Source organism: Chrysochloris asiatica, unplaced genomic scaffold (genome assembly GCF_000296735.1).
Source record: "Chrysochloris asiatica unplaced genomic scaffold, ChrAsi1.0 scaffold00279, whole genome shotgun sequence".
NCBI lineage: Eukaryota > Metazoa > Chordata > Mammalia > Afrosoricida > Chrysochloridae > Chrysochloris > Chrysochloris asiatica.
In genome coordinates this window covers 737,174-762,005 of record NW_006408797.1, presented here as the reverse complement: position 1 = coordinate 762,005, position 24,832 = coordinate 737,174, and the positions used below count along the sequence as shown (strand labels likewise).

Below are 24,832 nucleotides of genomic sequence, written 5' to 3'. Positions count from 1 at the left end.
TTAAAATATGATTCTCCTCAGAAAACATTGTTAATGGAAATACAAAAGCAAGAGAAGACTTGATGTATACAGTGTTTTCACTAAAAGCATTGTTAGTATTTTGGGAGCGCTGGGACTTTTTCTTGCCACAGAAACTATTTGTGACATGTTACTTACACCTAAACAGGGATGAAGATATGGATGGAGAATGGGAGGCTCCTCAGATTGCTAACCCTAAATGTGAGTCAGCCCCTGGGTGTGGTGTCTGGCAACGACCTATGATCGACAACCCCAATTATAAGGGTAAATGGAAGCCTCCCATGATTGACAATCCTAACTACCAGGTTTGTGCCTCATGATGGTTGATTTGCTTTTGTTGATCTGTTTGTCAGCTAAAAGTTTTGTCTGGAGTGAAGTTACCAAATCCAAACTATTGAATGGTAAATAAAATCATAAACTTCCTAAATTGAGAGAGAGCTAGCTTTTAAAGGCTTCATTGCTCAAAGATTAAACTTAGCATTGTTGACATGTAATGTAAATTCAAAAAATACAGAAAAATGAGAAACTTGTGATTTGGGGCACTATGATATTGGGCCGGGGGGGAGTGCTTTAGCCACAAGCTCCAAATTTCAAGATTGACAGTACATATGATGTGATGGAGAAATGATTGTGATGTGACCTGGAGCCTCAATGATGGCTCACCAGCTTATTGGTTTGTTTCAGATGTAAAAACACAGACCGAGGCTCAAATGAAACAATATGAATACAAGTAGTGTTGTTTTAAATCTTAAAGATGATGTGGGGTGAACCATTCAGACCCTTGACTTATCTGTTTCTACCCCATTAAAGCTATATAATCATTGTTTTCCATTTTGTCAAACTTAAATTATAAAATGTATGTTTCAGTATATGTACACAGAGTATTATATTAATTGTACAAGCAGTAAGACCAATTTAAAAATTATCTTTTTGATGACCTCTTAGGTGGATTGTTGTTTTGACTTAGAGTCAGTGTTGCAGTAATCATCCTTATACTTAACGAGGTATATGGGTTCAGTGTTTCTCTTGTGAAATTGCTGATTTGAGATCATGGCCATTTTAAATCACCACTGAAAAAGCCTATACTTACTTATGCTCCCACTCCATCATCAATTGCTAAGAGTGAAGACTACTGGAATGGTCCAGGAAGAGTGAGGTGGTGGTTTGGACCAAGGGTATAGTAGATGGTGCTATAAATAGAAAGTAGTTGGAGTCTAGAAATCTGAGCAGTAGTGTGCATAAAACATTGAGTACAGTGCCTGGCATGTAATAGCATACTAGCATTTTTTATGTTCTTGTTGCTTATTTGAATTTCATGAAGGTGGCACTTTATCTCCATTGGTCATATGCCCAAATCATTGTATAGAAGGTTCACCAAAATTTTTGTTGCTGATGATCTGAAATAACGTAAAAATTTTTATAGGGAATCTGGAAACCCAGGAAAATACCAAATCCTGATTTCTTTGAAGATCTGGAACCTTTTAAAATGACACCTTTTAATGCTATTGGTTTGGAGCTATGGTCCATGACCTCTGACATTTTTTTCGACAACTTTATCATTTGTGCTGATCGAAGAATAGTTGATGATTGGGCCAATGATGGATGGGGCCTGAAGAAAGCTGCTGATGGGGCTGCTGAGGTTTGTGTTTGTTTGTTTCTTGTGCTTTTATGTCTGTTATTGCTGGTAGTTTGTTGATAATTTGTGTGCATAGTTATCTTTTATTTGGGAGTGTTGGTATAAAAAGTTTGATATTAAGTTACCTGGTAAAGACAAAATTTTGGGTCTTTGGACTTGATTTCACTTATCTAATATAGTGACTTTAGATTCTCTATTTGTATTATATGTGGGGTATGTTTGGATGCACTCCTAAATGTTGAATCTTGGTTTACCCAGTATATGGAATTTTCAAACAATTGGTCATGTGGCAGAGCTGGGAATTGAATTGGAGAGCCAGAGACATTGAGATCAAGAAATTCTTCATTCACTGGTTCCTGAGGTTAAGGGAGCCTTTTGCAGGTGATTAAGAAACTAGCTTTCACACTTATAAAAGTGAAGTCACCTTGATAAGGAGCGCATGACAGCTGAGGCTTTTCTCTAATTCCCTTTGTACTTAATATAAGCATCTTGGCTTGAACCCTTTGAAAAAGGAGGAGCTTGAGTAGTGTTATGTGGTAGGTGAACAGTGGGATACTACTGCTTGTATTTGGTGTTAAAGGCCAGAACTTGCTATCAGTCCTGTCTTATTTTTCAGCCAGGTGTTGTGGGGCAGATGATCGAGGCAGCTGAGGAACGCCCTTGGCTTTGGGTGGTCTACATTCTGACTGTAGCTCTACCCGTGTTTCTTGTTATCCTCTTCTGCTGCTCTGGAAAGGTATGCATTTTCTTTAGAATCACTTTCAGAAAGAATTTTAGTGACGTTAAAAATGTATATTGCCTTAAGTTTTCTCTGTAGCAACTCAGTAATGACTGGGCCAAAATTGGTGTTGCCAAATAAAAGTCTGAAAGTTTTGATTAACTAATTCTCAATGGTCATTTTATTATACTCAGATTGAAGTAAAAATTTATAGCCCCTAGGGTACTATATTGTTAACTGTGCTTTGGGCTAATGTACTGGATGGCAAATTCACTTTGAATCACAAGGTCTGTGCTTCAAGCTCACCAGCTGCCCCTTGCAAATCCTATGCAGGATTACTATGGGTCAAAACTGACTCGACGGCATTTAACAACAACAATAATAATATTCTTGATACTTAGTAGCAGCTTTCTAAACAATAACCTTTGATATAAATCAGCCTTCTGGGCATACCAGCTTTTATTTCCTGGCGTGTCTGTTTCTGTTCTTCTGCTTTTGCAGTTTGATCTTTTGCTTTTTATTCTCTGCTATCCTTGTTGCTGTGAAATGCTGTGGAGTTGGTTCCGACTCTTCGTGACCCTGTGTAGGCTTTCTGAGGAGCAGTTGCTGAGTTTGAACCACTGACTTGGCATTAGCAGTCTAGTGCTTATCCTACTGTGTTAATACCAGGACTCCTTTCCCCAAAATACATGTGATGGAATTACCTCAGCTTTATTGTTAGTTTCAGCCCAATGGCAGTTTTGTGGAAGCTTTATGCTTTCTAAATAAAGATTATGTTCCACTTTACATTGGGCACACGTTATTATAGAGTCAAAGCTCTTTTGCTGACTTAACCTACTTGTCTGCCTGTGTGTAGTTCCCCTGACTACTTAGACCTAGACTCCCTGCCAGACTTCTTGGCTTTTATTGTTCTTCCTTCCTTGAAGAACCTCCACTACCCCACCCCTGACTCACCAGAAGGGAAAGGTCCTTCAGGGTAGGAATGATATATTTTTCATTTCTATACATTTCTCCCAGTGTGTAGCTGGTACAGACCTTTTCCATAGGTGGTGGTGGTGTTGTTGTTAAGTGCCGTCCATAGGTGTAAAGTAGTTATAAATAGCATACAAAATGTGAACAAAATTATTACACTTTGGAATGTTTCAGAAACAGTCCAGTGCTGTGGATTACAAAAAAACTGATGCTCCTCAACCAGATGTGAAGGAGGAGGAAGAGAAGGAAGAAGAAAAGGACAAGGGAGATGAGGAGGAAGAAGGTGAAGAAAAACTTGGTAAGGAGTCAGCCCCTCATAATCTGTTTTAAGCCATGACTCTAAGATGTTTTAGAACTTCAAAAGCAAGTTACATTAAAAGATTGTTTTAGACTCTTGAGGTGTGTTTTAATGCTAATTATGTAACTACCCCGTCCCCAAATCCCTATGTTTTAGATTTTTATTCAGTTATTTAACTTATATTTTAGAAGAGAAACAAAAAAGTGATGCTGAAGACGATGGTGGCACTGCCAGTCAAGAGGAAGAAGATAGAAAACCTAAAGCAGAGGTAAAAGCGGGGAATAAATTATATATTTCAAGCAACTAAGTGAAGAGAAATTCAAAGTAGAGGGTAGATTTTCATAAGGTAATTTACAATGGCTATGGTAATAAAAATTCTATTAGAATCAATTATATAAAAGTTAGGATCTTCAGAGATCTAGGCCAACATTTTAGTTGATGATAACTTCAAGCTAATGTAAATCTCAAAGTAGCTTTTTATGCTGAAAATGGTTTTCTGGAATAAACAAGATTTTAAGTGGAAAGTCAATAAAGTACTTTCTACTGTGGGGACTTGAGGTTGTTATTAGACAGTCTGACCCATCTCCTCTTCCTTTTTCTTTGTACTGGTCACTTTGTTCTGAAGTCTTTTATCCATGTTGCTTCTAGATTGATTCATTTAACAAATACCTATTGAATGCCTGTGCTGAGCATTTTTCTAGGGGCCTGGCATTCATGTGGGAAGGAGACAAACAAATCCTTGACTTTGGAGAGTTTAAATTCTTGTTGGAGAAACAGATAATAAGCAGTTAATATTTTAAGGAAGTGAAAGAGCTAGTAGTATGTTAGACTGTGATTGCAGGGGGATTAAAAAAAAGGACAGGAAAAGGTATTAGAAGTGCTGGGAGTGGGATGGATATAGCCCTCATTAGAAAGATGACGTTTGAGCAAAAACTTGAAAGGAGAGAAAGTACTTGTCATGAGGTTATCAGTGAGTAGAGTGTTCCAGACAGGGAAAACAGCCAGTACAAAGACTCAGATTAGTCCAGAGGGCCATTATGGCCAATAGAGTGGGGGTGGGAGGAGAATTTCCAGATGAGGTGGGGCCTCATAGACCATTTTTGGACTTGACTTTTTCTTGTGAAACGGGTACCCATTGCAGGCTTTTGGGAGAGTAGTGACATAATGCAGTTATTCTGACAGCTGTGTGTTCTTTAGATCAGGTAGACTTAGGGAGACCAGTTAGGAGGCCCTATAATGATCCAGGCAAGATACAGTGGCTCTGAGCAGGGTGATGGTTGTGGAGGGAGGGAGCTAGTTAGGTTTCTGGATCTAGATTTTTTGATGGATTGTTTATTGGGTGAGAGGGTTCTTATATTGAATAAGGGAAGTTGCTGATGGGTTCATGTTCAAACTTAGCTTGGTGTGAGGGGTACCTGTCCCCTTCTTTAGTATCGTCTCTCTTTATATTCAAGCTGCGTGTTCTCCAAACCATTACTAATGTTAGCAAGTCTACACCTTTGCTTCCAGAGGTCCAGCATCTCTGTGTGTTTCAGACTGGTCCTTCTGGTAAAACGCTACCAATTCTATTTCCAACTGTCATAACTTCTCTTCTACTGATAAAATTCAATGAAGTTTGTATTCTTGTTAACATTTTCATTGGATATGTTCTGTCTCAACTAAATGCAGAGTTCTTAAAAGTTCTTGAATACTTTTTCTATCCCCTAAACTAAACTGAAAAAGTAGCTTTGGTGGAATAGAAAGAGTGCCAGACTTGTCATCTTAGGTGTTCTATGGGACTCTGGATAATCTGGTTTTCATGAGTCCCAGATTTCTCATCTTTAAAATGGGAATTAATATGCCTAAAGGCCAAGAGATTTTTGTGGATCCAGCAAGGTAATGTGAAAGCAGTGTCTGATCCTCTAAAAAGTATTTATGGATTAGATGAATTATGTGTGTGTGTGTGTGTGTTGTTTTTTGTTTTTTTTTTTCTTTTTAAATAAAATAGACTAAACTAAATTAGACTGTATATATTATTGTTGTTGTGAAGTGCCATCGAGTCTATTCTGACCCATAGGGACCCTGTATAGGGTTTCCGAGGAGCAGCTGGTGAGCTTGAACTGCCAACCTTGTAGTTCAAATGGCTTGGCAGTCTGGCACATTAACCCACAGCACCACACCAGGACTCCAGATATATATTAGGGGGCTTCAACAAGTTATAGAAAATTTCCATTATCTTTTTTTTTTTTTTTATTTTTTGATGTGTTCATATGTCTCTGATTCCATAGTCTTTTTTCTTTTTTTTTTTTTTTTTAATGGAGTGAATTTATTCTTTAGTGTTTAATACAACACATAATCCGTGATTCACACACATGAAGAAAAACAGTATCAAGTATTTTTGGTATACAACTGGTTGTGAGTAGGAAGAACAAAATTCTTTTAGATGGCTGAAGAAATTCTCACTCACTTTAAATTTGGGCAATTCTGCAAAGATTTCATAAATTTATTTCTAATAGTGTTTTTTTTTTCCCCCTTGGCTTTCTGTTTCATTAGAAAAGTCTGATGCTCTTAATTAGGATTTTATTTACCTCTCTCCCCATATTTTGAGAAAATGGCTCAGCGAGATGTATCATTGTGCATATAACATTTTTAACAAATTCTGAATCCACGAGAGTTATGTGGGGACCTTACATTGTTTAGTAGATAAGCATATATTAAATGCTTAAAAAAGTTAAAAAAATACATGTTAAATTTTCAAAATTAATATCTGTGAATGAGGTCTTCATCTATTTCATTTAATGGTTACTGATGCTGTTTGAGTGGTCAAATGAATTGCCATCATATGTACTCAATGGAAACAAAATTCATCTACCTACAAGTCACAAAGACAGCTTTATAATAGTTTACATTATAATAAATGTCCATATACTTCAAAACACATTTTAAAAAAAGAAAACTTGGCTTGGAAAATAATCCCAAAACATACAAGGTGACAAAAATTCCTGGTCAACTAGTCCATCTTCCCTTCACACACATTTATTCACTAATATAGATTCTCTGGCTGAATTTCTTCCACGTTTCAATGACCTCAGTAGAGAACCTAAATCCTCAAATGTTAACACTTTTGCTTATTGTCCAAAACTGACAAAGAAGCGTTAACTTCAACGTAACTTGTTCTATGTATCTGAAACCCTATCTCAGGTACTGTTGTTGTTAAATACCATTGAGTTGGTTCTGATGACTCATAGCTACCCTGTAAACGGTTTCCAAGGTTAGCAGTCATGGTTAGCAGTCCAGTGCTTATCCTGCAGCGCCATATATAGTCACTAGATTTGACTATTTTATTTTATTTCTATATAGACTTAAGGTTTCTAATTTTTAATGATTTATAGTAAGGAAGGAGTCTTGGTGGCACAGTGGTTAAAATATACATCTGTTAACGAAAAGGTCAGCAGCTCAAACCCACCAGCCACTCCTTGGGAGAAAGCTGTGGCACTATGCTTCCTTCAAGGTTTACAAATTTGGAAAACCTAGAGGCAGCTCTGCTGTGTCCTATAGGGTTGCTGTGAGTTGGAATCAATTCAACGGCAATGGATTTGGTTTTGTTGGTGTAGTACAGAAAATACAGGAAACATAAAATCACAGTAACTCATTATTTTAGAACAAAGGATTGATTCTGATAGCGTTACAACACAAATATTCCATTTGCTATATTTTAAAAAAAAAAAACTAGTCAGTTGAGTAAAGTAGTTGTGATTTAGGTTAAAAAATAAACTTTTAAGGAATTCAGCCCCTCAAGTCAATACTTTTCTAAATGTTTGCATTATAATTTAGTGTATTTTGCAAGTAGTACAAAAGTGTTTTGAATATTACGTTGAAATTTACCATAATTTGAAGAGTGAAAAAAAAAAAAAAAATATATATATATATATATCAAAGCTTCAGTCTACATGCCTTTAATGTTTGTAATAATTTCTGTGGAAATTCCAATAGAAATTAGAATGTGTTATGAGGATGGCTAGTTGCCATGTTTGTCTGAGTCTTTCAGATTTTGCTTTTTTCAGAGATGCAACCGGCACCAGATATGAATCTAGTAGGAAAAGGACATCATTTTGTCTAATATTATAAATCATCACTTTGATGATACTAAAAAAAACAAAACAGTTCTGAAATGCAAGCCTGACAACAGCATGAAAAATCCTTGAGGGATAATGTTTACAACATCTAAGTAAGAAATTACAATGACTGTGATCTACATGTATTGAAAAATAGACAAGTTGGTAAACACAGAGTATAAGCATTGATGAACATGGTACCTGGTTTTTTAACCACTATTTGTCACCACTGTCAAGCTCTTCCCACCCATCCCCCCAAATTAAATTTCTCATCAAAAGTCTGTCATTCATTTGAACTGCAAGGTTGGTGGTTCAAGCTCACCAGCCACTCCTCAGAAACCCTATACAGGGTCGCTATGGGTCGAAACCGACTCAACGTCACTTAACAACAATGGTAATTAAAACATCATAAGTAAATGCCTGCCATGTTGGACCAGGTTATTGCAGCTATGATTATCTGATAATTTATGCCATTTCCCACGTGATTTGGGTGTTATAAGGGACATCTTATCCAAATAAACTCTTTATTGCCCTATCGAAGCTAACAGGTGATGTCCAATACTCATGCCCACTTTGCAGACCACCAAGAGTTCTTCGTGGAGGGAAAGGGATCTAAGTGTGCTCATGCCAACTCATCTTGAGTTATGCCGTCCAGCCAACATAAAATGAATTTCCTACTCAGCCTTTACTTTGTACTAAAAGTAGAACATTTTCATGAATCAATTTCCAACTTTAAAGATCAGCCCTCCCTAGAAAGAGGTCCATTTGCTCTCTCTGCTCATTAAATTCCCAATCTTTCAAAATAACCATTACCTTTTAATTCCATTTTCCACAAACTTTTTGAAAGCCCGTTATATAATCCCACCAGTGTTCATGGGAGAAGTGACATATAGCATGAGACCTGACTTTTTTTGGTACATTTCTTATAATTTTTCTTCTCTCCAGTTCTTCCAGTGGATTTAAAATACATTTTTATTTCAAAAGTTAGCTAACAATAATTTTTTTGTCTTCTCAACCAACAGGAGGATGAAATTTTGAACAGATCACCAAGAAACAGAAAGCCTCGAAGAGAGTAAAACAATCTTAAGAACTTTATCTGTGATTTCCTCTCCCTCCCCTTCCCCTGCAAGCGTGGTCCGTCCTAGGAGAGGGCCTGGCACACCTTAGGTTGAAACTCAGAGAACCTCAAGACGTCAACAACATCAACAGGTTCCAGTTGAACACTAGCCCATGTAACTTTGAACATCTAGCAGTAAATAATGCAGTTGTGACATAAGAGACCCTGTTTTTTAGAAAGCAAGCATTTAACATAATGGTTGTGAAGTATAACATGAAGCAACTAACTTGTATTTTTTGTTTCTAAACATCTTTGATTTTTAAAATAGAGTGATAGAACTTTGTCAGCCTTTAAAATCTTGGCTTAATTTAATATATTAATCTGTCCATGCAGAAATAACACCAACATTTAGAAATGCTAGGGGACAAATTGCTGTTTTTTTAAGTTTGGTATTACAAAATATTCAAGTGTCTCTGTCTCTTAAAATTAAGAATCATGTTTAAAGTACAGTCCTTTGTGGTTATTATCTTGTTTTGCTACCTTCCATTCATTACTCAGTTCTTCCTATGGAAACTGAGAAGGATTGGATGGAAGCTCATGTTTCTATAAAGGTTGCGTTTAAGTTGTATTTAAAAAAAGACATAAAAAAGGAAAAAAAAACCCAACACCCTAACTTTCATGTAATGTGTTGGTTAACCATTAATAAAGTGCGTGTGTTCTGTTGTCATTGGAACTACTCAGTTCCCAGACAAATTTGCAGTTAGTGGAGGGAGGTGGCTTAATGTGGTACTGGGGCATTCATACTTCACATACAGGGATCTCTGGCCTTCTCCAACAGGTGGCTTTTTGAGGAATGCAAGCAGGGCGTGTGAGCTCTGGAGTAGATGCAAATATGTTTTAATCACCTCTTTTCACTGTGTCAACACTGTTTCCTTACCTACTGCCCCAAATTCCCAGCTTTCTCCTCTGCTATGCATTTTCTTCACAGCACAGCTTGCCGTCTGTCCGTTGCTGAAAATGATTATAAGCTCTGCATAGTGTTAAGCTTTATTGTGATTATGTGTATTGTTTCTTTTTCCTTTTTAAGAAGACCCACACCTTTCCAGGGTCATAGTACAGGATAGGTTACAATCTTAAATTTTTACCCGTTTCTTTCAGTCTTTGTAAAAGACTTTAGAAGTCTAATCCAGAGGCAAGCCAATTGAGAATTGATTGTAATTGAAGGAAGGCTAAAAGTATTCATGGGAGGAGTGAACATATAGCATGAGTTACTTGATTTTTGTAGCTGCTAAATCTTTCATGTCTTTGTTTGCAGTTATGTAACAGTTGTGTCTTAAATTACACAATAAAGCAATTCTGTTCAGATTTTTTTAAGTATGTGGCTTGTAGAATTTTTTTCCCAAGCGATCTTAGGTTTTTTTTCATGTGGAATGCAGATGGGTGCTATCAGACCCTTTCCCCCATTAGTATAGTGTAATAATATTATTACACCACACTGAAATGTATTGAGAAATTAGATGTTACTTTCGCTTTTTTCTTTCATCAGAGGCATTTCAAATGTACCAATGATATACTTATTTCTCGCACTGAATATATAAACACTCCACAGTGTTTATATTGGGGGGAAAGGACATTCATAAAAGATGAATGCTGTATCTGTTTGTTTACGTTTAACCTTTTTTTACTGGTTCACTTTTAAGGGTGGATGCATTTTTCTTGCTGTTTACTGCTTTTTTTTTCCCAACTATTGTTCTGTGGTCACGGTGACCTTAGCTATGTAGCAGACTTTCCCAAATGTACTAAGTGCAAATAAACAGTTACTTAGCAAGACCTGAAAATATGTCTGCAGGTTTCTCCTTGAAGCAAATGTGTGGGATCAATGCATTTCTAGTAGTCTGCCATCTTCACTGTGCCATTGAAGTTACACCTCACAGTTACTTCCAGCTGAGCTATGGGATGACAGGTTAAGTTATTAGTATATGTTCATTGCCTCTTTTCTCAATCCCCAAAAGCCCAAAATAACAAAATGCTTTTTCTTGGTTCTCATCTTCACTGTTTGGTTCAAGATACAGCCTCCTGATGTCTGGCATATTAATGAATGAGCAGACAGTTTTCAACTTTTTAAAAAGGCACTTAAGATTTTACATGCTAGCTATTTGTTCCCATTATTGTAAAATGGCCACTGTCTATCAAATATGCTCATCAACTTATCCACAAAGTACTTTTTAGTCCATTTTGTCACATTACTAAATGGTATTACATTAAAATTAAAGCCTCATGTTAAGTGTCTACTTTTGACTGAACTTCTTAATGCGTGACCATCAATGTGTGTGTTTTACTCTTTCACTAGTAGGTTAATCTTTGTATGAGCCACTGCATGAGACTGGTAGTATGTGGAAACTGTTATGGACTGTGGAATAATTATTTTATCTCATGACATGAGCTTGATTCAGTGTTTTGTATTTCGCTCTTTTTCCTGCTGAATTGTGTTTCAATATTTTCTGTTCTATAAAAGGGATTGTTGTACCATAGAGTTGGTTCCAGCTTCTACTGAGGAGTTTCTGAGGAGTTGCTAGTGGGTTTGAACCACTGACCTTGTGGTTAGCAGTCCAGTGCTTATCCTACAGTGCCACACCAGAACTCCATATCAGACTGCTGTTAATGCCATCAACTCGATTTTGGTTCATAGTGATCCTGTATAGGGTTTCTAATGAGGGGCTGGTGGGTTCCCAAAGAGCAGGTGAGTTTGAACTGCTTATCTTTCAGGTAGCAGTCCAGTGTTTATCCTACAGTGCTGTACCAGTTTTTAACCACCATTAAATAACATAATAGGAATGTTATTGTTGTTAAGTGCCATCGAATCAGTTCTGACTCAGCCACCCTATATAGGGTTTCTAAACAGCAGTTGGTGGGTTTGAACTGCTGGCCTTGCAGTTTACCAGTCCAGTGCTCATCCTATGGCATCACACCAGGACTCTATAATAGGGATAGTAGCTTAGAAAAGGAGGAGATGCTCCTGATAATTTATAGATAATATTCCTTGAGACATTGCTTCATCTTTCTCCAGTGGAGCAACTGGTAGTTTTGAATTGTTGATTGTGTGGTTAGCCCAACTCGTAATCCACTACATGACCAGAATTCCTTGTGAGTAAACTGTACAAACAAGTAAAAAGCAGAACTGCATTATGATTTTGATGGGCTCTAGGCACTTTAGGAGGAGTCCTGGTGTGGTGCTGTGGGTTAATGTGCCAGACTGCAAAGCTGTTTGTACTGCACGGTTGGCGGTTCAAGCTCACCAACTGTGCCTTGGGAACCCTATAGAGGGCTGCTATGGGTCGGTCGGAATTAACTTGACAGCACTTAACAACAACAGACACTGTAGGTAGTAGTGGGCTACTGCCTCCATTTAAAAATATTTTTAAAGTTGTATTTAAAGTATTTGTATAAAAATGGCATTTGACCCCAGAAGTTTTTTGTTGTTTTTTCTTTTTCTTCTGGCTTTAATAAAATAAAACTTTGATGAGCCCCTAAAAGTATTTTGGACCTTGAGCGCTGTGCCTACTGGATGATTTGGTTCTGGTAAAAAGTACACAGTGTTAGTGCAGTTTATTATGGTGCCTCACAGTGTACAGCCTCTTTCTGGTACCTGTTTATTTACTGTTAGCATTTAAGGTGCCCATACATGTTTCTAAGGAGCTTTGGTAGTATAGTGGTTAGGAATTGGGCTGCGAACCTCAGCGTCAGCAGTTCGAAACTACCAGCTGTTCCATGGGAGGGAGAGAGATGACGCTTTCTGCTCCCATAAAGATTGACAGCCTTGGAAACCCTGTGCAGGGTTGCTAAGAGTCAGAACCGACCCCACGGCCCATAACCATCATACCTGTTCCTAATCCTAATAACTCTTGACTCAACATGGTAGAGACTAAATAGATTGTTGTTATTGGGTTTTATGTTTTATAAATTTTTATTGTGAATTGAGTGGTTTACTGAAAAGGTCATCAGTCATATAGTCAACAAATCATACACTTGGTGTCATTATAGTAATTGCAATCTCTTCCATGTACCATCAGTTATAGACTGCATTGTTTTAGTACTAACTCCATTGTGTCTGTTTTTTCCTGGGAATCCCCTTACACATTTATCCCCACCCCCTTAGCCTGTTACAGAACGCTAGAGTCCAGTGTGTAGGAACTAATTGCCCTCGATTTTATTTAACAGGACCATTTTCTAATTGTAAAGCATACAGTACAGCTCCCTGTTTTTGACTGATGCATCATCATTTGCAATTTAAAAAAAGTGCTTTCATTTATTCTTGTTGAGAATATAAACACCAAAACATACACCATTTCAATAGTTTCTACATTTCTACAATGTCAATTCAGTGACATTGATAGCATTCTTTGAGTTGTGCAACCCTTCTAACTCTCCCATTTATTAGTCCTCCCCCATTAACAAACTCACTGCCTCCTAAGGTCCCTATCTTGGGTTGCTGCTGTCAGATCTCTTCTGAATAGATATTTAAAGAGCACAGTGCTCAAGGCAGACTGACTGCTAGTTAAGCCAAACTATAGTCTGGTTGATTTAGGGCGATATTTTTGGTTTAAGGTTTATTTAAAGATTATCTCAGGGCAAAAGTTTCAGGGGTTCATCTACCTACCATGGCTCCAGGAAGTCTGAAGTCCATGAGAATGTGAAATTCTATTCATTTTTTTTGCCTTTTGATCATGATTATTCTATGGAAACCTTTATCAAAATGTCCCACAGTGGTAGCCAGACACCATCCAGTTCTGGTCCCATGGCAAAGGAGGCAGTTGCACCTTTTTCTCCTATTCCTGACCTTCCTTCTAATTCTGTTGCTCCAGGCATATAGAGACTAACTGTACCTTGGATTGCACCTTGCAAATTTTTAAGACCGTTAAGTGCCACTGAGTCGGTTCCAATCCATAGCAACCCTTTACAGGGTTTCCAAGGAGCAACTGGTGAGCTTGAACCACAGACCTTGCAGTTCAAATGGCTTTGCAGTCTGGCGCGTTAACCCACAGCGCCACACCAAGACCCTAGACACTGACAATTAAATGGGATGTCCCAATAAAAGTATGACTCTAAGCCAAAAGAATCAAACTCATGAGGTTATTGGTTATACATAATAGTGTCAGCAGCTACTCTTTTTTTTTTATTTGGTCATTGTTAAGCATGTATATGTATATATATATTTATGTTGTTAAGTGCCATGGAGTCAGTTGTGATACAGCGATCCTCTATAGGGTTTCCTAGGAGTGGCAGATGAGCTTGAACCGCTGACCAGAACTCCATATTATAGATTTGTATGATATGTATACCAGTCGTTATGCGAGAGAAAGATGAGGCTTTCTGCTCCCAAAAAGATTTACAGCTTCGGGAACCCAGGGCAGGGTTACTGTGAGTTGGAACTGACTCCACGGTACTTATAGCAATATATATATATGTGTTGTAAAGTGCCGTCGAGTCAATTCCGACCCATAGCGACCCTGTAAGAGTTTCCGAAGAGAGCTGCTGAGCTTGAACCGCCAACCTTGCAGTTCAAACGGCTTTGAAAGTATGATGCATTAACCTACAGCGCCACACCAGGACTCCATATATGTGTGTGTGTATACACATAAGTATATATACACATACACGTATGTAAAATTCACCCTTATACAGGTGCCCAACATATTAGAGCAATTACATTATTAGGCAGTGCAACCCAATGCAATTGTAACCTTCACATAAACCGAAACTCGGTACTCCTTAGAACTTTTTCCTCACGTCTTTTTTTTTTTTTTAAATAGCGAGCATCTGAGCTTTTGAAATGTATAAATAATCGAACGTCATATATAAGCCCCAGTTATTGAAAATGGTGCGAAAGAAACTAGTAGCCACTCGACCAATTGTTTCTGAGCAGTTAATGGGGCTAAATGTAAGGAATGAGGTCAAGGAAAAACGGTTTGCACAGAAATCGCTTGCTTACTTTTGAGTTTGTCAAAACCGGATTCAAAAAGGAGACTGGAGAAGAAAAAGGCGAGACGCTAAACTGCAGGAGCAGACAACCGCCTTCCTTTCATGCCCCCTGGTCCCTGCTTTTCTCATTGTACCCGGAAGCGCCTGCCCTGGTAGCGTTCAGAAAGCCTCCAGTCACCGCCTTTCTTATGGGCCTGGTCTTCGGGGCCTGGCCAGCCTCTAGGAGCTTTCCTTACCCCTCCCCCCGCTAAATTCCTTTTAAATACCGCCTGGGAGCGTACGCGTGCCGCTTACGTGCGCGTCCCCACACTCTCGGGTAGCTGATGCGTCGCCTCTGATTGGCCGGAATCCCTGTTTGTCATTCCTGACGCCCGAGGTCTCTCGCCGAAGCCCCGCCTTCTACCGAGAGCCCCGAAAACAATTTTAAGATGGCGACGGAAGCGGCGCGGAAAACAATGGGGTCAGGACAGCGGGGACAGGCCGAGGCTTGAGGTGGGCCGCAAACACTGGCCCGGGGGTGGCCGAGTAGGACAGGAGGAAGCCTTGCTGCCGCCCGTCTCAGCCTGAACCGGCTCCGTAGTTCGTTGGGTATGGCGTGGCCGTGAGGCGGACCGGGGCCGCCGGCGGGAGCGGAGCCCACTTTACCAGCCGGCCCGGAGAGGCCCGGCCCCGGGCCAGGCCCGCCCAGCCTGCGGCCCATGGTGCTGCCCCCCTGCCCCATGGCGGAGTTCGCGCTGCCGCGGCATAGCGCGGTCATGGAGCGCCTCCGCCGGCGCATCGAGCTTTGCAGGCGCCACCACAGCACCTGCGAGGCCCGCTACGAGGCCGTGTCGCCGGAGCGCCTGGAACTCGAGCGCCAGCACACCTTCGCCCTACATCAGCGCTGCATCCAGGCCAAGGCCAAGCGCGCCGGCAAGCACCGGCAGCCGCCGGCCACGGCCCCGGTCCCGGCACCTACCCCGGCCCAGCGCCTGGACGCCGCCGACGGCCCCGAGCACGGCCGTCCGGTAGCGGTGAGTAGAGCTGCGGCGCCTCCCCGGCAGCGGGGCGGGCAGGTGTCGTTGTAGTCCCTTCTTACCAAGTCGCTTGTCCCTGGCGCCCGGGCGGGCGGCTTTGAAACTTCTTCAAGTGCCTCAACTCTTGTAAGTCGGGCGGCGGGAGGGGAGCATGGCAGGGAACTGGAGCTGTTGTCATCATCGAGAAATGGCTCTGTGGCTTTGCTGTGGGTAACCCTTAAGGTAAGGACTTTACATTGGGCCCTAGTTGAAGGCTAATGAAGATAGCAGAGTCGTTTATCTTTCAGACTTGTGTGCCAAATCGTGGGAACTTGATTTTGGAACAGACCCGCGTTAGAGTTGCCTGTAACATAGGAGTTGTTCTTGCACGGGATTTATTAGACTCCTTTATTCAACAAATAATGTATTGGATTCTTGCTTTTTACAATGTCCTGTGCTGTAAGCAGGGTCAGTACTTAAACATGAAAATAAGCGGGCCTGGAGTTCACCACATCAAACCGTTCTTAATGGAAAAGCCTAAATCTTCGCAAATCTTAGTAAAGTGTATACTATTCGTTGAGTTGGGTCAAAGTATGCCTCGTTTAGGAAACCCTGATATTTGTAATCTTGTGATTCCCACAGCCTCGTTGATTATTTCAATTTTGAGGTATTTTGTAAGTGCCGTGGAGTCCTGACTCATCCCGACCCTGTATAATGTTTCTGAGGCCCTTGCAGTCCAAACCGAACTTGTGGTCCAGTGCACATCCTGCAGGGCCATACCAGGACTCCTATTTAAAACCTCTGAAGATACTGGTAAATTACTGTACACTTTGGGTTATTAGTTGGACAATCTGTGAAATTTCTTGGTACAAGGTGTTTAGAAATAGATTTCTAAAAGGGAGAGGGAGACAGTAAGTTAGTTTCTTTGTTTTCTTGGTACTCTATAAACAAATGTTACTGTTCGAGTGTGTTGTCTATTTTACCCAATATCTCTCACCTATGTTGTTGCAGTGGTGGTAGTGGTAAGTGCCATCGAGTCAGCGTGGGCTCATTACAACCCCTGTATCGAGTTTCCCAAGAGTAGCAGGTGGGTTTGAACTGCCAACCTTGCGGTTAGCAGTCCAGCAGTCCTACAGTACTACACCAGGATTCCCAAGAGCTGTCGGTGTGGAACCCTCCCTTAACTAGTCTGAAGGGTCTCTTCCTTTCTGAGAAAGATGTTGCTCTTAAGTGTCATCAAGTCAGTTCCGACTCATAGTGACCCGGTATAGGGTTTCTGAGGAGCAGCTGGTGAATTTGACGTGACGACCTATGGTTCGCAGCCCAGCCCTGTTCCAAGGCTCCTTTCTAAAATTCTGCTGTAATAATGCCTAAAAACTCTTTGATTGCTTGAAGAGATAAAATTCTTTGGCTTGTCTTTCCAGACCAGTCTGGCCTAACCCATCTTTTCCTGTCCCCTGCACTGGTCTTTACTCTAGTTGAGTTGTTTTTTTCTCATTCTCTCCCACATTAGCCTGGGCTGGTGAACTAGAAGACAGATTATGTGGGCTCAAGCCCAGATTTTATTGTTCATTGTAGCAGCTGATGCAAGTCTTCTCATCTTCAACTTTTCTTAGCCAGTAAATCCAGGGGTATGTTTGTCTTCCTATTCCCCAGGACTCTTATAAGCCTCAAAAGAAGTGTGAATGTGAAAATATTTCATAGACTGAAGATCTGCCTGCAAGCCTCTCCTCCCCATCTTTTAGTTTCAGAATTCTACCATCCTTCCAAGTTCTCATCTACTTTCTCTTTAAAACTTACCTCAACCCACAGTAGTCAGTATCTCCTTTATCAGATGTGTAGCAATATTGTCCATGTACTTATTCCCTTTAGGTCAGGTTATCCCACTAGCTCATAGAGGCATGGAGGGCCATTGCCTCAAAGTAAGGTACACATCTTAGGCCCGCAGCATAAGTCTGTCAAATAAGTGATATTACTCAATAATTTATACACCTGTATTCCAAACTTGGAGTCCTGGTGTGGTGCTGTAGGATAAACCTTGAACTGCTAGCCACTAGGTTGTTGGTTTAAATAAAGCCCAAAGCCACTCCTTGGAAATCCTATGTGGGGTAGATATGAGTCGGAACCGACTAGATGGCACTTAACAACAGCAATTCAACCTCAGAAAGCAGTATAGCTTTAGTTTCATGAGTCACCTTTACTAACAGCTCACTTAAGGATAGACTGAAAGAGTAGTGATGATCATTCCAATCTAAGTAATTAATGAAAGTATGTAAAACAATCTGTTTTCCACACCTGTAGTAGGAGCTCTGGTAGCATAATGGTTACGAATCGGACTGTGAATCACAAGGTCAGCAGTTCAAAACTACCAGCGGTTCTGCGGGAAAAAGATGAGGCGTTCTGCTCCCGTAAAGATTTACAGCCTTGGAAACCCTGTGGAGGGTCGCTATGAGTCAGAACTGACTCCACGGCACTTAACGACAACAACAAGTTGCTAATGAGCTGGACTACAGAGTCGGTTTGAACAGCAATGTTTGGCAGTTCAGGGTCATCAGCTGCTCCTTGGAAACCCTATACAGGGTTGCTATGGGTCAGAGCCTACTGATGGCATTTAACAACAACAACAACATAGTTATTTTGAACATTCCCTAAAATGTATGTAAAACCAAACTAGTTGCCATCGAGTTGATTTCAACTTATGACTAGCTCATGTGTTTCATAGTAGAACTGTGCTTCAAAGGGTTTACTATGGCAGTGATCTTTCAAAGTAGATCACCAGGACTTTTCCAAGTTGTCGCTAGGAAGATTCAAACCACCAAGCTTTGGGTTAGTAACCAAGTTATTATTGTTAAGTGCTGTTGAGTTGGTTCCAACTCAGCGACCCTATATATAGGGATTCCAAGGAGCGGCTTGTGAGCTTGAACTGCGAACCTTGCGATTCAAGCCAACCTTGCATTCTAGTGCTAGACACAGCACCACACCAGGACTCCTAGTAGGCAAGTAAGATTAATTAAATTTCTGTTCAAAGTTATGTTAAGAATTTGTAGCCCCGTGTGATTTTTTTTTTTTTTTTTCAATTTGAATTACTAGGGAGAAACGGCATGCTTTGGAGTGAAATCAGTTATGGGTGTGTTAGCACTGGAATCTGACTTGTCATTTGTTCCTCTGGGTTTTAGATTGTTCGATCAGATATGCCATATTACCTCTTATATACCATGACCCATATTCCATGAGTTTAAACCTGATGATTGATGTTTTGTTCCATGTCTCTAGCAAGATGAGTGACCATTTTCATTTCAGGCTCAGTTATTTTAGCTGAGCACTTTGGCCTTGGAATGGAGATAGAGGAATGAAAGATAGTATCACTAAAAAAATAGTGGCATTTTCAGTTTTAGTGGCTCATTCATTTCTGAGAGGGATTCTTTGACTACAGTTTCATGCTTGCAGAGCACAGCTTTGCACAGATGAATGGAGAGGAGAAGGTGTCTTTTAATCATTGTAACTTTAAATGACTACATGTGTTTGATCTCGTTAATATTCTTTACATAAAATTCTTAGTTCTGACTTTATCACATAATGTACTGTAGTACTTTTAGGCACTCATTTCATCACCAAGTCTACCATCAATAAACCATATGATTAACTGAAAAGGCATGGAAATTCTTAATAAATTTCATCTTCAGGGTTTTTTGTTATTGTTTTTCCTTCTTGATATATCCACCACAGCAAAATCTTTACCAGTATCTTTTTACTGTTAGAGATGCAGATTCTTACTTCTTTTTTTTTTTTTTTTCTGGTAACCTTTTGTTGTGAACTGAGTCAAGGTTTACAGACAAGACCATCAGTTTTACATTCAACAAATCATACACTTTGTTTCATCTCAGTGATTATATTCCCCTCAATACTGGATTGCAAGCCAAAGGTTGACGGTTCAAGCCCACTGGCTGTTCTTTGGAAACCCACCATATCCAAGGTAAGTATTAGTCAGAACCAACTCTACAGCACTTAACAGCAGCAGCAGTTATCCTGCTTCCTCCCTGTGTTTTCCATTTGCATTCCACCCACCTTCTATCCCTTCTTAATTTTGTCCTTAGGAAAATGTTGCCCTTTTAATCCTGAATGATTGACCATTCCATGATAAGCACACCTTTAGTAGTGCTGCTGTCCACCCCCTATAAACCTGTCTACTGATTGGCTGAAAATTGGTCCATGAGATTGACAGACTTTTATTTCTATTTTAGTTGTTAAGGAAGGGCTCTTTTTTTAAAATATAATAATAATAATGGTGGTGGTTATGTGCCATGGAGTCGGTTCCAACTCATAGCAACCCTGTACAGGGTTTCTGAGGCTGTAAATCTTTACGGGAGCAGAAAACCTCATCTTTCTCCCGCAGAACAGCTGGTAGTTTCATACTGCTGACCTTGCGGTTTGCAGCCCGATTCGTAACCACTGCACCACCAGAGCTCCTAATAATAATAATAGTAATGTAGGATAAGCACTGGATTGTTGTTGTTAGGTGCCGTCGAGTAAGTACCGACTCATAGCGACCCTATGCACAACAGAATGAAACACTGCCCAGTCCTGGGCCAACCTCACAATCATTGCTACACTTGAGCCCATTGATACTGCCACTGTGCCAATCCATCTCACTGGGAGTCTTCCTCTTTTTCCTCTGACACTCCACCTTACCAAACATGATGTCCTTTTCCAGTGACTGGTCCCTCCTGAACACATGTCCAAAGTATGAGAGATGAAGTCTGACCATTCTGGCTTCCAAACCTACCAGCCACTCCTCTGAAATCCTTTGAGTTGGCATTAACTCAGTGACACTGAACAACAACATTCTAGTCAGTAGGTAGAATTGGTGTTTTATTATAAATGCTATATTATGTTTATAAAAAACATTCTGTAAATTAAAAGTCTTTATAGTAAGGAGCTCTGGTAGCATAGTGGTTTAGAATCGGGCTGCGAACCTCAGGGTCAGCAGTTCAAAACTACCAGCTGTTCCGCTGCAGAAAGATGAGGCTTTCTGCGCCCGTAAAGATTTACAGCCTTAGAAACCCTGTAAAGGGTCGCTATGAGTCGGAACCGACTCCACGGCACATAACAACAACAACATAGTAGCTTGAACAACACTATAAGAATGTATGCTCAGTCCTTTTTATCGTTTTACTACTAAACAGAGAAGAATTTATTCCTAAGTGATTGTGATAGTTGACAAAGAGTTTATTTTTTTAAAACATTGTTTTTTCTTGAGTGTTTGGTGAATGTTTATAAAGTTACTTAGATTTCCATTTGATAACTTCCACAAAAATTGTTGGGTGACATTAGTTACATTTATCACATGTCAATATTCTCTTTGTGTTCAGTTTGTTTTCTTTCCAATATCCTAGTTTCCCTTCCCCCTTATATTCTCATTTTTGTTTTTGAGTAATTGTTGTCCTTTTGGTCTCATACTGATGTTTTTAAAGGAGGACCTGGATCTTATGGATAATGTACTTTATTTTGTATGTTCTCTGTTGTTTCACTAAAAATGATCTTGGGATAGACACAGTTGTAGTTTTAAGAATGTCTCAGGGAGAAAGTCTAAAAGTTCTCTGTTACCTACTGTTCTAGTTTGTGTAGCTTTTTTCTTTTTCAAAAAATAGAATCTGAGTTCTGCTTCATATTTGTCTCCCATTCTTTCTGATGCCAACTATTGTGTGCCCCTGTTTAGAATAGTCAGTGATGGTAGGTGGGTACTGTCTAATTCCTCTGGGCTTTGGGTTGATGAGGTTGTGGCTTGAGTTGTTAAGTGCCCTTGAGTCTGGCTTGAGTTGTTAAGTGCCGTTGAGTCTGTTCTTACTGAGTCTGTTCTTACTCATAGCTACCCTGTATAGGGTTTCCAAGTAGTGGATGGTGAGAGACCTGTAGCTAGCTATCTTAGATGGCCACTCACAAGCTTTACAGAATCCAGACTGGTCTCACTTTATAGTACATGCAGATCATGATTTTTGTAACTTTCTTATGCCATTTGACTGAGTTAACAAATTTGACAGCTACATGCCAGCTATTCATCATGGAAACTGTTTTCCCTATGTTTTAGGAATGTGATATTTCTCTTTTTAAAAGTTCTTAATTGGAAATAATTTTATATGTATAGAACAGTTATACCCATAGTACAAAGAACACCTGCATATTCTTCACCCAGATTCAAGTATTGTCAGCATTATTGTTTGCACACTTCCCCTGCTTCCATCCTTCTCTCTCTATATCTCTCTCCCCTCACTCCTCTCCTTTTCCCTGAACCTCCTAATAATAGGCTACACACATTTTGGCTCTCTGTGTCTTCTAAGAGCAGGAAACCAAACCCACTGCCTTTGAATTGATTCCAAGTCATGGTCACCCTGTAGGACAGAGTAGAACTACTCTATAGGGTGTAAGTCTTTACACACAGAGTGACTCATCTTTCTCCTGTGGAACAACTAGTGGGCGCAAACCATCAACCTTTCTGTTAAGCCAAATGCTTAACCCATTGCACCACCAAGACTCTTAAAGACAAGATAGGTCTGCAAAAATTTTAAAACAGTTTTATAGGAAAAACTTGGATGGATTTTGCAGATAACCTTAAAAAGACTTCTTAAATTATTTCCAAGGAGTTTGTATTTCTGAATAAAACAGATACTGTACTGTAATCATGTGGAATTTTTTTTTCTTTTTAAATGAAAGATTTATGTGGCTTAGGATCCCATTGCATCCCATAACATCTGGGATCTTATTCTAGCTCCCTCTTTTTTATTTTAAAACCACCTTTTCCACTGGATCTTTCCTATCAGCTTGAAATGAATACTATTTTAACCGTCTTTTTCTTACCTTCAAACTTATATCCCATACTTTTACTCTTTCCACTTCAATTTCCCAGTTACTTATTTATCCCACTGTAATCTGCCTTTTACACCTGCTATTCTTCTGAAATTGCCCCCTCAAAAGACACCACATCCAGTGACTTCTTAGTTATCATCCTTCTTGACTTCTTCCTTCTTAAGACTCTTAGTATTTAGACTCTGTATTCTTTTCCTGTTTCGTTCTTCTCAGGCTCCTTCCTGCTTTCACTTACTCATTTATGTAGTAAATATATGAGCATTTACTGACTCTGTAGGATAAGCACTGGTCTGCAATATTGGTTTGAACCGTAAGGTCAGTGGTTCAAACTCACTAGCCACTCCTTGGAAACCCTATAAAGGGTTGCTATGAGTAGGAACTGATTTGATGACACAACAATATAGAGCATTTTAGACACATGGGATACAATAGGAAATAAGACCATTTTGGACTCTATTCTTGTGAAGAAAAATAATTTAAATTTTAAATCATAATAAATACTAAGGGAAGAAAATTAAGAGTATGTGCTACTTAGTGACTGACAGCAGCTTTATACAAATGATCTGTCTTGATTTAGGCCTGAATGATAAGAGGCTGTCATGTCAGTCAGGTAAAAGTCTCAGAGCATTCTATTTAGAAGCACAATGCACAAGTCTCCAAGGCAGGAATCTTCATAGCTTACCTGAAGGACAAAAAGGCCAGTGTGGCTAGAAGCAGTGTGAGAAGAAGGTATGAGACCTGAGGAAGCAAGGGCCAGATTGAGTGTTGTTAAGTGCTGTTGAGTTGGTTCTGATTCCTATTGACCCTGTATAGGGTTTTCAAGGCTGTGTAACTCTTTGCAGGAACAGAAAGCACAGAGCTAAAATAGTAGGATTTTAAATAGAGGCCTGAGACAATATAGTATATTTTTAAAGATCAGTCTGGTTACTACTAGATGGAGGATGGGTGTGTAAGCAAGAGTTTTTAGAAGCTTTTGCAGTAGTCTAAGGTCTTGGTGTTGGAGGAGAATATTGAAAGTGCCATGGGCTGCCAAAAGAACCAATAGATCCCTTTTGGAAGAAGTGCAGCCAAGAGTACTCCTTGGAGGCCAAGATGGCCAAACTTCATCTCTCATACTATGGACATACTGTCAGGAGGGACCAGTCGCTGGAGAAGGATATCATGTTTGGTAAGGTGGAGAGTCAGAGAAAAACAGGAAGACCCTCAATGAGATGGATTGGCCAAGTGACAGCATCGATGGACTTCAAGCGTGGCAACAATAATGAGGTTCACCCAGTATTGGGCAGTGTTTTGTTCTGTTGTACGTAAGCTTGCTATGAGTTGGTACTGACTCGATGGCGCACCTAACAACATCATGGTCCTGGTAGGATAAGTGCTGGACGGCCTAACTACAAGCTCAGCTAGCCACCTCTTGGAAACCTACACAGGGTCACTGAGTCAGAACCGACTTGACGACTTCACAAGAAGCTTGATGGGCTGGGGCTGTCTGGTATTAGTAGAGATAGAGAGGAGATGGTCTCCAGATAGCTTGTGAAGAAGGCAGAGGTGACAGGACTTGATGATTAAATAAATGGATTGGATGGGGCCAGAGAGAGAGGAGACAAGGGAAATTGCTAGATTTTTTGTTTGAAACACTTTGCACGGTTTTGAAATACAAGTGTTCTTTGAGCTCTTGCCCTATGTCTTTTGTTTTTTCACTATATTTCCCCCCTTGAGTAATGTCATTGATTTTTCATGTCTTTATCACCAATAACAATATATCCAGACCTCCTGTCCATCTCTTTCTCTCTCCAGAGTTCAGATCCACTTTGATTCCTCTTATGTCCAAAATATAGTCTCCCTCTTTCCCATAGTCTAGAGATCCAAAGTAGAAACCTGGGAGTTATTCCAGGTTGTTACCCACTTATTTTCTTTCAGCACTCAGTCATTGGTTGAACCAACATTGAGTTCCTGCTTAGAGACAGGTATAATTGGGGGAATGGATAGTAAAATGGGTGGTTACAAAGCTCTGCTAGGGGCTACAACAGTGGGAATACTGAGGGTGAGATATTGCTAGAGTGAAGTTTCAAGATGAGTCTTAAAAGATTTTGCCAGATACTTTTCCTAAAGGCCATTAAAATCAATACCAGTTGTTATAGAATTGATTTTTTACTCATGGCAACCCTATGTATGTCCGAGTAAAACTGTGCTCTATAGGGTTTTCA

The 24,832-nt window shown here is 39.9% G+C and overlaps 2 protein-coding genes across 3 annotated transcripts in view; both read left to right on the top strand.

Annotated features, from left to right (window-relative positions):
* Positions 1–9,299, top strand: part of CANX (calnexin) — a 60,700-nt gene extending 51,401 nt beyond the window's left edge. For both annotated transcript variants that reach the window (XM_006874451.1, XM_006874450.1), the window contains exons 9-14: positions 167–323; positions 1,442–1,657; positions 2,271–2,390; positions 3,519–3,642; positions 3,831–3,910; positions 8,759–9,299. In XM_006874451.1, the coding sequence (XP_006874513.1) occupies positions 167–323; positions 1,442–1,657; positions 2,271–2,390; positions 3,519–3,642; positions 3,831–3,910; positions 8,759–8,812 (751 nt within the window). In that variant the 3' untranslated portion in view covers positions 8,813–9,299. The remainder of the gene's footprint in view (positions 1–166; positions 324–1,441; positions 1,658–2,270; positions 2,391–3,518; positions 3,643–3,830; positions 3,911–8,758) is intronic.
* A 6,105-nt stretch (positions 9,300–15,404) lies between these two features.
* Positions 15,405–24,832, top strand: part of MAML1 (mastermind-like 1 (Drosophila)) — an 81,977-nt gene continuing 72,549 nt past the window's right edge. The window contains exon 1 of the mRNA XM_006874449.1: positions 15,405–15,785. Within this exon, the coding sequence (XP_006874511.1) occupies positions 15,471–15,785 (315 nt within the window). The 5' untranslated portion in view covers positions 15,405–15,470. The remainder of the gene's footprint in view (positions 15,786–24,832) is intronic.